A 15,537-nucleotide genomic window follows, 5' to 3' on the forward strand; every position below is an offset into this window, starting at 1 on the left:
AGGCCGGGTGACCTTTCCGCGCCCCATCTGGAATGATGAAGAAAGAATCTGTCTTCCGCAAGAAGTCGTCCTAGTTAGGTAGACATTCATCGCCCTAACGAAGCCCTGCTTGTTTAAGGACCGCTCCCGAGGGTGAGCTGGACCCGGACAAAAGGAAGGGAGAACAATGTCCTCATTCAGGTGGAAAGTGGACACCACCTTAGGAAGGAAAGAGGGCGGAGGCCGCAGAACTACCTTGTCCTGGTAGAGTACCAAGAGAGCGGCAAGAGAGGGCCGCCAATTCCGACGCACGCCGGATGGAGGTGATGGCTGCCAGAAATGCTACTTTCCACGAAAGGAGAGAAAGGGAAACATCCCTGAGAGGTTTAAAGGAAGGACCTTGCAGAGCCTCGAGAACCAGATTAAGATCCCATGGATCTACGGGCGCTCGGTACGGAGGAACCGTGTGAGCCACACCTTGACGGAAGGTTTTAACCTGAGGACGGGATGCCAACGTCTTCTGAAATAAAATGGACAGCGCCGACACTTGACCCTTTAAAGAGCTGAGGGCAAGACCCGCATCCAGCCCCGCTTGAAGGAACGCCAGGACAGAAGGGAGCGAAAAAACACAGGGACGGAATGTCATGGGTCTCGCACCAAGTGAAATAGTTCTTCCAAGTATGGCAATAAATCTTGGAAGACGATGGCTTCCTGGCTCGGATCATGGTATGAATAAATCGATCGGAAAATCCGGATCGTTGCAAAACCTCGGCCTCAACAGCCACGCCGTTAAATTGAGCGGCCGCGAATTGGGGTGGCAAATCGGACCTTGAGACAGCAGATCTGCTCAGTCTGGAAGCTTCCAGAGGGCATCCGTGAGAAGGTTGGCGATGTCCGCGAACCAATCTCTACTGGGCCAATTCGGGACGAAGAGGATGACTGAAATTCCTTCCACCTTGATTTTCTTCAGCAGCCTGGGAAGAAGAGGCAGGGGAGGAAACCGGTAGGGGAGCTCGACCAAGGAATGGCCAGAGCGTCGGCGCCCAACGCGAGAGGATCTCGAGCCCTGGATACAAACTGTGGGACTTTCCTGTTGAGGCGAGAAGCTAGCAGATCTACGTGCGGGGTTCCCCACGACGGCAAGCTGAAGAAATACTTCTGGATGTAGGGACCACTCTCCTGACGCGAGATCCTCGCGGCTGAGAATTCGGCGGCACAATTGTCCACGCCGGGAATGTGTACCGCGGATATTGACGGGACTGAAGTCTCAGCCCAATGAAGAATCTTGGACATTTCTGCCAGGGCTGAGACACTCCGCGTCCCTCCCTGGCGTGTGACATATGCCACCGCCGCGGCATTGTCTGTCTGAATCCGGATAGGCAGTCCCCTGAGAAGTCTCTCCCAGTGAACGAGAGACAGATAAATCGCTCGTATCTCGAGGACGTTGAATGGCGAGGCTGACTCTTGAGTTGACCAACGACCCTGAACAGTGTGATTGCGGAACACTGCCCCCCCCAGCCGAGGAGGCTGGCATCCGTTGTCACAATCTGCCAGTGAAAGGGGAGGAATGACCGTCCTAGGGAGATGAGAGGAGACGTCAGCCACCAATTGAGGGACTGCTTGACACGGTTTGAAAGACGAAATGGGCGATCCAGGGAAAGGACAGACCTGTTCCACCGGGATAGGATGGCGAGTTGGAGATGTCTGGAGTGAAATTGGGCAAAGGGGACCGCCTCTGTTGCCGCCAGCATCTTTCCCAGGACTTTCATGGTCGTCCGGAGAGACGGAAGTCTCATGAGCTGCCGAGATCGTACATCCCGTTGCAGGGAGCCAATTTTCTCTTGAGGGAGAAAAACCCTTGATCGACGAGTGTCGAACAATAGACCCAGAAACACAAGACGTTGTGTCGGGACAAGACAGGACTTCTTTTTCGTTGATGAGCCACCCGAAATTGGGCAGGTAAGACTTTGGCGAGCTTGACGAAAGGATGGAGCTTTGATCAGAATGTCGTTGAGGTACGGAAAAAGAACGAGACCTCTGATTCTCCACCAGGCCATCAACGCCATGATCTCTGTAAATACTCTGGGTGAGGTGGCAAGACCGAACGGCAGTGCACAAAATTGGTAATGTTCCTGGCGAATCGCAAAACGCAGGAATTTCTGATGCCCGGAGAATATGGGAACACGTAGATAGGCATCTTGAATGTCTATTGAACACATGAACTCCTGCGTCTCCATGGAAGCGATTAACCGAAGAGACTCCATTCGGAAATGACTCAGTCGGGCTCTCCTGTTGAGTAATTTGAGGTCCCAGATGGGGCGAACTGTCCCGCCTTTGTTCGGCACCACGAACAGGTTTGAATAAAACCCTGTGAAACGTTCTGATTCGGGAACGGGCACAATCACCCCGGAACTGAGGAGAGAGGCGATGGATGCAAGAACCCCAGAACTAAGGCTGGATCTTTTGGAGGACGGGACTCGAAGAAGCGATCCCGTGGACGAGAAATGAACTCTATCTTGTACCCTGAAGATACAAGCTCCCTGACCCAAGCGTCCTCTACTGAGGCCAGCCAGGTGTCCCTGAAGAAACGGAGTCGACCTCCCAATTGGGAGGAACCCTCGGGAGTTCGTTGACAGTCATGCTGACGTGGACCGTCCAGATCTGGACCTGGAGGGTCTGCCCTAGGAAGAGTGAGATCGCCAGGAGGGAGTGGGTCTGAAGGACACCGTCTTTCTATCCTGGCGTACCTGTGGTCTTTGTTGGTTAGAGAAGTTCTCTGCCGTATTGAAGCGGCGGTAAGCCCGAAAGGGCCAAAACTGACGCCTTGGCGGGGGTCTGCGAGGTTTGGACTGAGGGAGGAGAGAAATTGTGCCTCCAATGGTGTCCTTAATAATCTGGTCCAGCTGGGACCCAAAGAGACGCGCTCCCTGAAAAGGCAGATTGGTAAGGGACTTTTTAGAAGACAAGTCCGCCTGCCAAGCCTTGAGCAAAATTGTCCGTCGGATTGTCACAACGTTGCTTGACGCCTGAACAGCGCAAGACGCGGCATCCAAGGAAGCAGAAAGCAGATAATCCCCTGCAAGAAAATCTGGTTGGCCAGATCGGTCAATTGCTCTGGTTGGGCCTTATCTAGGATGCCCTTACGGAGATCCTCTGCCCAAGTGGCTATGGCCTTTGCCACCCAAGATGAGGCAAAGACTGGACATAGCGCGGCTGCAGCCGCCGCGAATGCTGACTTTGCCAAGGATTCTATAATTCTATCATTAGAATTCTTTAGTGACGTTACACCTGAAAGCGGGAGAACCGTGTTATTAGAAAGTCTGGACACGGGTGCGTCCACCGACGGGGAAGCATACCAGTTGTCAGTGAGCTCTTTAGCCAACGGACACAGCACGCCGAGGCGCTTCCCTCTTTGAAATCGCCTGGACGGATTTTCTCTTTCCCTGGCAAGGATCTTGCCAAACTCAGAGTGGAAGGTGAATACCCTGGATGGTGTTTCTGCCCGTCTGAACGAAACCTCCTGATGTGAGGATTTCGCAGGGGAGTCAGATATTTCAAAGATGTGGTTAATCGCAGCAATGAGGTTCTGTACCGTAACCTTCATGTCCGCGTCCTGGTCAGAATCGTGCTCTAAAATCCCTTCAGAGGACATATCCGAGAACGCTTCACCTGACTCGGGTGAGGAGGCACAGGAGGGCGACTGCTGGGAAGGACTAGGTGCAGATGATAGACTAGGAGAGGATTCCGGCCGTGGATCCTGCCTGGGCCTTTCACGGCATCTGCTAGCTGGCTCAGATGGAACGTCTTGCGACCTGCTGGACCCTGCAGAAGCGTCCAGGGGCAATTTATCAAGAACGGCCACTAGGGACTAAGACCCTGGTGAGGTCTGCCACAGATTGTGAAGGAGACGAGGCCCAGCCAGGAATGGGGGGTTCGATTTCATGTGGCGCAGTAGATGGCTCCTGGACGGCATCATGCTGAACGGGATTGCTGCAGTCCCGGCAGAGGGGAATTTGCAATTGCAAGAGGAGCATGCAAAAAAAAAAAAAAACCTGCGGAAGTGCTGGAGGGTTGGGGGACAGAAAGGCAGGGTAGGGTGTCAGTCTGCAGTTGCAGAACTACTCATGGTCCGGTGCCCCCGAAAGATGGCATCTGCTGTAGTCTCCGGCTGTCAGGCTGCAAAGATGGCGGCAGCCTGATGTGAGGAATCAAAAAGCGCGGTCTCTGTGTAAGAAGAAAGGCGGAGCTAGCCGCCTGCACCAGAGGGAAGAACCGCCTCCTCCCCCTTCCCAGCCACAAGACTAGAGAGGCGGTGGGAGGGCTTAGGAACGGGTGGGAGCGCAGCCGGCCTATGATAATGAACGGGGGGCGTGGCCGCGACGGGTGCGAAGGCCCAAACTGAAGCCGGGGACTAAATTTGAAACTGCGGCCGCCTGTCAGCACGGGGCGGCGCGGAAGAACTGCGGCGCAGCCGCGTCCGCCCCTAAAGGAGACGCCGCCATAGCCCTGCTCCCAGACGCAACCCTCACAAGAATACCGGCGGTGGGGTGAAGGCCCGCACCGCCGCCGGGGCCAAAAGGGTTGCGGTGACCGTCGGACAGCGCGAGCAGTGCGAGAATCTGCGGCGCTACTTTGGCGCCGCTCCCGGGTCATCTTGTGGCTTTATGTTCCGGTGCTCCAATAAAGGTACCTTCTGTATCCCAAGCTGTCTGCTCATCTCCTACGTATTCGCTCATCTACGTATTCGCGCCTCATCCAACCGACAGGCTTTGGTGGGCGAGTGGGTGGGAGGCGGGGGGCAAGGACCATCTGTTTTCGCTGGCACAACACCTGTGCTGAGCCTGTGGTCCGCCCGGAGAACTAAGAGGATACGGGGTGGCAGTACATGCCGTACTCATAGTCTCTTTGTGGGAGTACAGTTGTGACTCTTCACACTGTATCCCTCCTGGAACCTGAAAAGGAACGACGCACATCGAGGTAGATATGGGTCTAATGAAAGACCCGTGTCCACCTCCTACTGACACTAAGCTAAACTGAGGAACTTCCTGCCGGTCGGTGGGGTGTACACTGCGGAGGAGGAGCTAACCTTTTTTTTGTGCATAGTGTCAGCCTCCTAGTGGCAGCAGCATACACCCATGGTCTCTGTGTCCCCCAATAAGGCGAACGAGAAATGGCGTTTTGGACGCAGCATATTTTTGCTGCATCCAAAACGCTGCGTTCTAATCACTCAGGTTAATCCACAGTTTTTAACCTAGAACACAGCAGTTTGCACCTAGCATAGGTGAGCTGCGTCCAAACCACTGCTATTGCGGATTGTGGGCATATACCCTGGAAGGTAAACAGTGTTGCAATATTGTTGTAATACGGCAGAGGTTAGGCTACTTTCACACTTGCGTTTTTTTGCGGTGCGTTTTTTGCGCACACAAACGCATGAAAAAACGCATCATGCGTTTGTGTGCGCTTTTTTGCGGGTTTTGGTGCGTTTTTTAAAAACGCATGCGTTTTTTGCGCATACGTGCGCATTACAATGCGCACCTATAGACTTTATTGGGTGTTTTGCTGTAAAAAAAAAACGCATTGCGTGCGCATGCGTTTTTTGGGGGGCAAGTCGGACGCAAAAAAAATGCAACAGGATGCATTTTGTGCGCCCGAGCGCATACTACAAAAAAACGCATGTGCATACAAACGCGTACAAACGCATGTGTATGCGCACCCATGTAAAAGATAGGGGGGAAAAAAACGCATGCTTTTTTGCGCTAAAAAACAGCGCAAAAAAAATGCAAGTGTGAAACCAGCCTTAGAGAGCCAGGTGGGGGTCCTGGCTGGGTGCATGGACTACGCCCTTGCAGGCCACATGATGCTGGTGACTTCGTCTGGCCAGGACCAGATGTTTAACAACTCAATGATGGAGATCACCACTCAAGAATAAACAGTATTTTACTTGTTGTCCCCTACTAGGACAACTCCTTCTTAAACTCAATGTTCGGCCCCGATTAAATAAATAAACCTATACTCTCCTCCCGTGTTGGCTCCGTTCCAGGGGCACTCACGGTCTCGGGGCAGTGATGCGGTGGAATGACACATGATGCCTGGCGCCCAATCAGCGCTGAAGTCACTGTCCCAGCCTCTTGTCGAATGAACATGAGGAAGAAGTCCGAGATCAGCTGCAGCCCGGACTTACGCTTCATGTTCAGTTCGTATGAAGGTGGGGACAGTGAAGCCAACACCGATTGGGCACCGGGTATCACATTGTCAATTCACCGCATCAGACATCGCGAGTGCAGACACCACTGGAGGAGAGTATATGTTTTTTTATATTATTGGGGCCAGACATTTAGTTTAAGAAGGGGTTGTCCTATTAGTGAACAACCCCTTTAACAGTAACTTGGTGGAAACTATGTACAATAAGTAGCGGGTTCTTAACTTCACAGACGTTTCCTTTACCATACAGAACATCTTGACACAGTCTCTCTACTTCTTCCAAGCTTACTTGTTTCTGCCTCATGTTTCTCAGTTTTCACCACAACCCAGCACACTACTACAGTCCAGTTAGTGAGAGTCCTCTTCCCCCTTAAAGGGGTTTAGGATAAGTCTTTCTTAAACTAAATTTTCAGCCCCGATAAAGTTAAAAAAAAAAGCCTATACCCACCTCCCGTGCAGGCTCTGTTCCAACGAAGTCGGTACTCGCGGTCCAAGGGCATGATGAGGTGGAATGACTAGTGATTTCAATCAACACTGGCATCACTGTCCCCGCTTTTGGACAAACTGAACGTGAAGAGGAAGTCCAGGATTAGCTGCAGCCCTGACTTCCTCTTGATGCTCTCTTCATACGAAGGTGGAGACAGGGACGCCAGCACTGATTGAGCGCTGGTGTCAACACCGCATCACAGCCCCGAGGACAGCGAACTGTGCCGGCACAGTGGGCCTTTTTATTTTATCTGGGCCAAACATTTAGTTTAAAAGAAGGGGTTGTCCTAATAGTGGACAACCCCTTTAAGAGAACTAGTTTGCCAATATGGATAGTACTTAGCTTTTCAAATAGCTAAAGTCTTGGAACTCTCGCCAGGGGCACTCATCTCAGTCTCTGTTCTGTCCTGGCCCGTTACCTCTCTGAGTTATAAACGCAGGGGTGTACTGCTAAGCGTCCTGTCCCAGGACCCGTCTCCAATGCACCACTCAATTCCTTTGGTAACTTTTCCTTCTTTTACTCCGCATCTTGATATCTACTGCCTCGGTCTTCACTCACGTCAGGGACACCCAAGTCATATGGCTCTGCTGACTAATCAGACCTTAGGTCTTCTCCTGGCACACACAGCACCCTATCCAATTTCCTGACAGGAAACTCTCTGTCCCTGCAATTTAGCCCTTCCCACTCTAGGCTAGTCCCAATTAACTCTCACTCTTCCAACTGCCAGACACATTATAAATGATAACAGTACTCGTGTCTTCAAGGGGACTGTGGGCAGTATGTCCATCTTCTCACCTTAAAGGGAACCTCTCACTAGAAATAACGCTGTTAACCTGCAGGTTAACAGCGTTATTATGCTGCACAGCGCCTGCACGCAGCAGAGAGGAAATGATCTTCACTGTTCCCGCCAGCATTGGGTATTCAGTCACCACTCCGAGTATACAGAGCGGCTGCTGTAACCGCGCCCCCTGCCCTGACTGACACTGGCTATACATTGCTGTCAGTCATGGTCAGGGAGCGCAGTTACAGAAGCCGTTCTGTATTCTCTGTAAATCTGCATGAACTCATAATTTATAGCAAGACGAAGAGATCCCAATATCTATAAAAGCAATTTTTATTATAACATCTGTTTAAATATAGATTATTATTGTACCAGCTACTTATTTAATATCTTGATGCGCTAAGCAGATGTAGTGTACCGCATGTCATGTTAGTTGCCCATTTACCCCTTGTTGGTTTTGTAGCAGTTCATCCCCTCATACACATTTTTCTTGGTGTTTTGAGGTGTCCCCCACGGCATTTTGCGCTTTTTTTTATGTACGGTATTTTAATAATGTTATAATAAAATTTGCTTTTGATATTGGGATCTCTTCGTTATATATATAGGATTCGTTGTCTCATTATTGTGGAGTGACCTTGGTACAGCTGGACACATGTTGATTTTAACTCAATTTGCAACAAGCTGTCAAGACCAACAGTCTGCATTACAATGCTCTGCTTAGATAAAAAATTCAGATCCATCCCATGTAATTTGAAAAAAAAAAAAAAAAAAAAAAGTTTCATCATTGCAGAAAAATGACAGGAGCCGCCGCACCCATTTTCATTTGAAAAGGCCAATAGTGGCATTAATGTGGTGTTATCTACATTTCAATTGTCCTAGCCGACAACTTTTGGCTGATTCCATCACGCCCTCATGCTGTAGCTTGCTAAAGTGAAGCCGTTGCACTGAGCATTTTTCCATAAGTATTTGCTGGAACCTTGCCCATAACCGACCACATGTTTTCTGCAGTGAAAAATACTTCCTTCCAAATATGGAAAAAACAGATAAACGTTACATGGCGTCACCAGATGTCTCATGCAGATTTGAAAAAGAAGCATCAGTCATGCAACATAGACCTAAAGGCAAAAATGTAAGGGGAACGTGGCTAACCATTAAACAATCGAATATCTAATGTAAAAATCTGACAAAATAAAAACAGTTACTGGCAGAAAAGCACTTTACTACAGCACAGGGTGCTGACACATCGATATACTGTCTGTCTCAAGAAGTCTCTAACAAGAGCTCATGGGGCTGCACTACACTGATATATGCCTGTCAATACACACATACTGAGGAGCTCTGTAGGATAGAGTATATCACTATATGTCAGACAGATGCAAGTGATAACAGGTAATGTCAATCCAGGTATTAAACTAAAACTCATCTTCTTTCCATTTGCATCACTGGTTAAAACGATTATTCCCAGTTATCAGCTATTCTAGGCTGAGGAGAAGCTGACCGTCATGTTATATACCCGTTAATTTCCAGAAATATTTCCATAAATGTGTGCATATTTACAGCATGTGTGGTCACATATAAGCAGACAGGTTACCAAAACACCTATAAATGTAATGCTGGCAACTAACATTCAGGTTTCAATTTTTACCCTTCTTTATTAACTATTGGCTCTGACTAACTGGGTTCTCATACCTGCGGGATATCAGCCGCAAACTTTTAGGCTATATAGTGAACACTGGAGCCACCTACAGACCGTATTTTGTAATTTTTACAATACCCATATTCTTTTTGTCACTGGCTGGCTGCATTGGTCACCTGAAATCTCCCCTATCAATAAGAAGCTGCCATGAGACAGGCAGAGAATGCCAGTGGCAGAGCGGAAGAGCAGCGAGGGTCCGCTAAATGGCTTTCTTATTGTACCGTCACTGTGGCCCACTAATATGTTTATTAGTATTAGACAACCCTTTTAATTTGTCCAATAAAAAAATATTGAGAGGGTTTACAATTATATTCAAAATTAAATTAAGGGATAAAAAAAAGAAGACGTTTAACTGTATTAAAAAGGGGTTCCCCCCTTTCAGAAAATTTTTATAGGCTGCACATAAAACATACCCTCCGCGGGTCTGCTCTCGGTGTCCAGTTACTGTCTGCAGTGCTGATGTTGCGTCAACAGCACCACAGCCAGTTAGTTCTCTTGCCATCTACATGGGCCGGGCCGCTGAGGTCAACAATTAGCTGCAGCACTGTCGATGTGACATCAGTGCTGCAGACAAACAGCAGATACCAGGCAGTAGCTGAGAACCAACGCTGTAGTACGGCAGTGTAATACTCATTTAATAACCACTTATAGCTATATGAAAGAAATCTAGGTGAAAGATGACCATTAGTGATGAGCGAGCGTGCTCAGATATGGCGTTATCCAAGCATGCTTGAGCGCTAATAGAATATCTACAGCATGCTCGAATACTACTGTTCAAGTCGCCGTGGCTGAGTGTCTCACGGCTGTTCAACAGCCGCAACACATACAGGGATTGCCTAACATACAAGCAATCCTTGCGGCTGTAAATTCATATGTAAATGAGGCTTCAGCTCTCTGGGTGTGTCGAAGCACTTCCCAAACCTCTGCCTCCCATTCTCTACTACCCACCCAGCACCATCTTCCTAGGCTGTGTAATCAAGCATGGACCCACCTGAAATAGACATTATTGGCTGGAGTATTCCATAAAACAAAAGGAACAAAAACAACCGGTCTGAAAAATTTCAGGGTTTCAAAACCTCTTAAAAAGGGGTAGTCCAGTGGTGGAAATCCATCTTTTCTAAATCCATCCAGTAGCTAATATTAAGGGTCCAACTGATTTATCTGCCGGTTATCAGCTATTTCAACTACATAAAGCTGTCAAAACAGATAGACTGTCAGCAACAAATAACTCATCCAAACATGTACAGAAGGTACACAAAGGCATGGCCAAATATGCACCTTTCCACCTACTTCTTTTCCATCCATCTCTGCTCTTCTCTGACTCTATAAAGCAAAGAAGAGGGGGGTGGAGAGATGAAAAACAAGAAGGTGGAAAGGTGCACTCAAAGGTTTGGCTCCACCGTAAAGCACCGAGTGCCTGTACTTGGTTTGAACATTCTGTGCTCACAGAGTCTCTTTAAGGGAAACCTGCCATGTAAAAAAAAAAAAACACCACATCTCTACTAACCTACAGATATGGGGTGAATCTGCAGGTTAATAGGGTTCTAAAGCCATACGGCCGACGCACTGAAATCCCCACTGCTGGGAAGAAATTAACTTTATTCCTCCCGGCAGCCTCCGGCTTTCAGTAGTGGCATAGCTTCAGTCACTGCTTAGGAGAATGTTAGCAGCGGCGGTAACCACGTCCTGGCACTCACTGACAGCCAGCTCATCTTAACAAGTGACGTGTTAACAAAATACGGCTTATGAGAAAAAATCCCGCTAAAATATAACATTTAGTTGAAGCAAATATTAAAATTGTTATATTTGATAATCTTTTCCTTGTCTCCTTTTTGACTATTTTAATATTTGATTGAAATAAATGTTATATTTTAGCGGGATTTTTTTCTGACCGCCGGCTCAGAAGTGCATCTCTGTGCTCCTGTTTTTCATGGATCCATAGATTTACATTAGTAACTTTCATCCCTGCTGCCGAAAAGAAAAACGGACATGTGAATAGCACCTTAAATTATAATGAGCAGGTTATATAGTGTGAAAAAAGACCTAGGGTAGGTCCATCATGTTCCTCCTATACAAATGCAATATGAACGAGGCCTTATGTATGGAGAGTTGGCGGTGTCCTATAAACGGCTTCCTGTTCCACTATGCTGACGTTTCAGAATGGCAGTGCAGAGTATTATGAAGGTCTACCTGGACGTTTATAATCCTATGGGTGGTTTGGAAGTAGTTAAATAGGTTTACTAGTTTCGGAAAACCTGTCCCTGATGGTTTATTTAAAGCAGCACTCCTCATCAAAACTTTTATCCTCTTAATACACTGTAATCATCATATAGCACTGTGTACTTACAATTGCTCATTTTTTTCTTTCTACCCAGCTAGTTCTATGACATCAAGTGACTAAATCCTGACTAGCTGAACAGAAAGTCAATTATCCTTGCCCATTAGTCATACCTCACTGCAAAAGTCCCTGGTAGAGGGTGAAGCAGAGCAGATGGTTCAGGAGTTGGAGGGGAATGATAAATGCAGGGACAAGAAACTTCCCGTTTCTATATAGAGCAGAGAAAAGAGAATGGTAAGGCAATATGAGTAAGTACACAGTGCTATATAATATGATGATTGCAACATATTAAAAGGATAAAAACTTTGATTGTAGAGCTCCTTTAAACATAAAAAAACTGCTTTAGGCTACTTTCACACTAGCATTTTTTGCGCTGCGCATCGTGCGCATTCCAAACGCATGCAAACGCATTAAGTGCTTTCCATGCATTAGCTGTTTTTGCGCATGCGATTTAACGCGTTAACTCTAAAAACGCATGCGATTTTAAACGCATGCGTGTGCATGTCCTAGCGCACGCGTGCGATCTCATAGACTGTAATGTTGCTTTTTTGCGCATTCCGTGCGCATGCGTTTTTTGGCAGCAGTTGGGCGCACAGAAAAATGCAACATGTTGCGTCTGGCGCGCCTGGGCGCACACCTAGAAAAAACGCAGCACACAAACACACACATGAACGCGTACAAGCACTATACTATGTGCCCACCATGTTAAAGATAGGGGAGCAATGCACACCGCTAAAAAACCGCAAGTGTGAAACCAGCCTTACTCTCCCTCTCCAGTGTGGAGCCTTAGCGGCTGCTTCCAGTGTCTGTTAGTCTCCAGCACTATAGTCAATAACTGAGCTCAGCCCAAGTTGACAGCATGAGCCGCTGAGAGGCGCAGAGCTGATTGCCTGCAGCATAGCCAACGTGACATCAGACAATACCAGACATTGGGAGCAGCAATGATGACAAAAAGCTGAGTTGGAGGCTAGGAAGGGGGTGACTACAGCAGTTTGTTTTAAATTTATTTTTTTAAAGGGAACCAGTCACCAGCAAAAACGTTATTAACCGGCTCGGCGCCTGCATGTAGAAGGACGCTCAGGGCAGAAAATGAACTTTATTCCCCTTGGCAGCATTCAGTGTCCGTCACGGGGGCGGTACTGGTGGCGCGAGTTCAGTCATCGCTCTGAGTATACAGAGCAGCAGCTGTGTCAGTCAATGTGGAGGTTACTGCTGCTGCTCTGTATAGACAGAGCGGTGACTTACATCGAACACTGCTGGGGGGGAATAAAGTTAATTTTCTCCCAGCAGTGCTCGGCTAAGGAGGGTGACAGCGGTCCAGACCTACCGTGGGTGAGCAGGAATGATCCCTGATGGCAGCTCACATTATGCACTTTATAGCTAGACCTATGAGCCGGTGCTGCATCTATACACGCTCTAGTGAGTCTGCGGCTCTGCTTCCCCAGGTCTTATTCTGACCTCTACCCTCTCTTTGCCTTCCTTCATGTCTCCTCCACAAGTCTTTATTTTTTGTTATGTTCTGTTTTAATATGCTTGCATATTTTGTCTTAATGACGTATTCAGTTTATACCACTTTCTGGTGGGTTATGGCTTACGCTGCTTTCCTCTTAGGGTATGTGCACACGCTGCGGATTGGGGTGCGGATTTGGCCGCGCGGATTTTGTAAAATCCGCAGGTAAATCTGCAGGTCAAAAGACCTGCGGTTTTACCTGCGGATTGCTCTGCGGTTTTTCATCTTCACAATGGAGGAGATGGATATGGGGTTAATCTGCAGGTTAATAGCATTACTGACCTGCCTGGCGCTCGCACTTAGCTGAACACTGCAATGCTAAGGGTGTGTGCACACGCTGCGGATTCTGCTGCGGTTCTGGTTAAAGGGGCTGTCCACTACTTTAAATTAACCCCCCAATGTATCCCCCCGGGGCCCCTAATGAATTTTGTAAATACCTCATGTTGCCTATAGTGCCTGTGCGTGGCGCTATCCGTGGCCGCTCACAGGCAGCACATGACCCCTGGCTGCAGCCGACTCTTGCTTTTGCTGACGTCCCAACAAGTGCTGGCAGCAGCCGGGGGTCCCTCTTCCTCCTTCTGTGCTGGCTGCCAGGCTGTGGGCGGGGTTATCCCCCAACATCACACCCGGCATCCACCGCACGCACATTCATTCGTGTGATGCGGGGGGTAACCCCGCCCACAACCCAGCAGCCACTATGGGGACCCAGCGCTGAGTCACGCCTCACTTGACGTGATGTCAGTGCTGAGTCACGTGCGGTCTGTGAGCGGCCACGGATAGCGCCGCTCACAGGCAGTATAGGCAACATAAGATATTTACAAAATTCATTAGGGGCCCCGGGGGGATACATTGGGGGTTAGTTTAAAGTAGTGGACAACCCCTTTAATGGTGCTTTTGCTGCTGACAGGTTCCCTTTAACAATACTCAGCTGGGGAACAGCGCGTTTTCGGAGACCAGAAACCCCTTTTGGTAAAGGGCTACACCGTGTCCACAGGGGGAGAGAGGACCTGTGCACAGCATGGCCAAGGCCCTCCACTACTACAGCATTCCTGAACCTAGTGACTGGTTGCAGCGCTCACGTGTGCCGTAGTCTGGAAGTCACCGCTGCAGCCAGTCAATAACAAGTGGCAGAGGTGACAACCTGAGGGCGGGTAGGGCTCAGGCCATCACTGGAGAGGAATGAGACCTGGGCCCCGCCAGTCTCACAGGATAATGACTGGTGAGGGACAGGAGACACCAAGCACACAGGGAGCTACAGCCTATGGCTGCCTGAGAATGCTGAGACTTGTAGTGGGACAGCAGAACAAAGACCTGAGAAGGAAATACAACAATGGCATCCGCGGCAAGGCCCGGAAATACCGCATGTGACCGCAATAATGACCGGGGCTGTGCGGCACACGAGAGCCTTGTACACACAGGACGCGGCAGCACAGCGGCGCTCGTACTACTCACCTCAGTGAACGGGTCCATGTCTGAGGCGGGAGTGTGCGGTCGGTGCAGCGCCGGGAGTCTGGGACTCTGTGTCTGTCACTCGCTTCTCTCACTCACCAACAGTTTACACAAACGGTTCAAAATTTCGAATTTCGCCCGCCGCGCCGCCCATGACGGTCACGTGACATGGGTTAGGTTAGGGGGCGTTCCGATTGGTCAGTTTTAGGAATGTTGATATGACTTCCGCTCGTACTGCTGCAGTCACGTGGTGCGCTGGGTGGGAGGCTGAAGCGCAGAGCTCTCACTGCGGGGGATTATGGGAAATGTGTGAACCTCGTCTGTGGGGAAGAGATAGGGAGGGAGCACGGAGCTTGCGGGTTACTATAGCGCCGCCTGTAGACACTGCTGTGGTGGGCGCACAGCACGTCTGCCCCAGGGACGCTACGTGCAGGAGGCGCACACTTCTGTGTGAGGAGTGCTTGTATTACTGACTTGTGTGTTAGATCCAAATAATGTCCTGAACGCTGCAGAAGAGGGCAAGAAAGTGATCGCACAATGGGGGGGGGGTCTCACGCAGACCCCAAACCTCAGCTGAGCTGTCAGTTCTGCCGTTGTGGATTCGGATTAGCGCCATTCGTTACAGCTAGAGATGAGCGAATATTTCAATATTCGGATAGCCATCGCCATATTTGCAGTGTTTGCTGAACGCCATTGGAGTCAATGGGAGTATGGGTGAGCAAATGTGTTCAGAAACAATCATCAAACAGGAGATCGGCCCAGATATGATACAAATATGGCACATTCGGCGATCATTTTCCGATCATATTCGCTCATGTGTAGTTCCGACTAATCAGTCTGGCTGGGTTCGAAATGACGCAACAGATGGAACGGTGCAGCACTAGCTGTAGATTATCACATCGGGGATCTTGCGTTTACGCCTTTTGCAATGAGTGCCATGAAGTCTGCAAAGTGACCCTCCCCCCATTCACATATCCTGCCCTGTAGTTTGTTGTTGCTGGAGATGTGCAGCAGGTCTCCCATGTGTGAACATGATCTGAGATGGAAATGTCTAGGCAATATCTAGAATGCGAGCAATTCTGTCATGTTCAGGCTC

The 15,537-nt window shown here is 49.0% G+C and overlaps 1 protein-coding gene across 1 annotated transcript in view; it reads right to left on the bottom strand.

The window, feature by feature from the left end:
* The window catches only part of ANLN (anillin, actin binding protein), a 120,584-nt gene extending 105,936 nt beyond the window's left edge, over positions 1-14,648 (bottom strand). The window contains exon 1 of the mRNA XM_073549992.1: positions 14,445-14,648. Within this exon, the coding sequence (XP_073406093.1) occupies positions 14,445-14,462 (18 nt within the window). The 5' untranslated portion in view covers positions 14,463-14,648. The remainder of the gene's footprint in view (positions 1-14,444) is intronic.
* Between the last annotated feature and the right edge of the window lie 889 nt (positions 14,649-15,537).

This window comes from Dendrobates tinctorius, unplaced genomic scaffold, assembly GCF_039654945.1.
Source record: "Dendrobates tinctorius isolate UK_male_01 unplaced genomic scaffold, ASM3965494v1 ptg000162l, whole genome shotgun sequence".
Taxonomy (NCBI): Eukaryota; Metazoa; Chordata; class Amphibia; order Anura; family Dendrobatidae; genus Dendrobates; species Dendrobates tinctorius.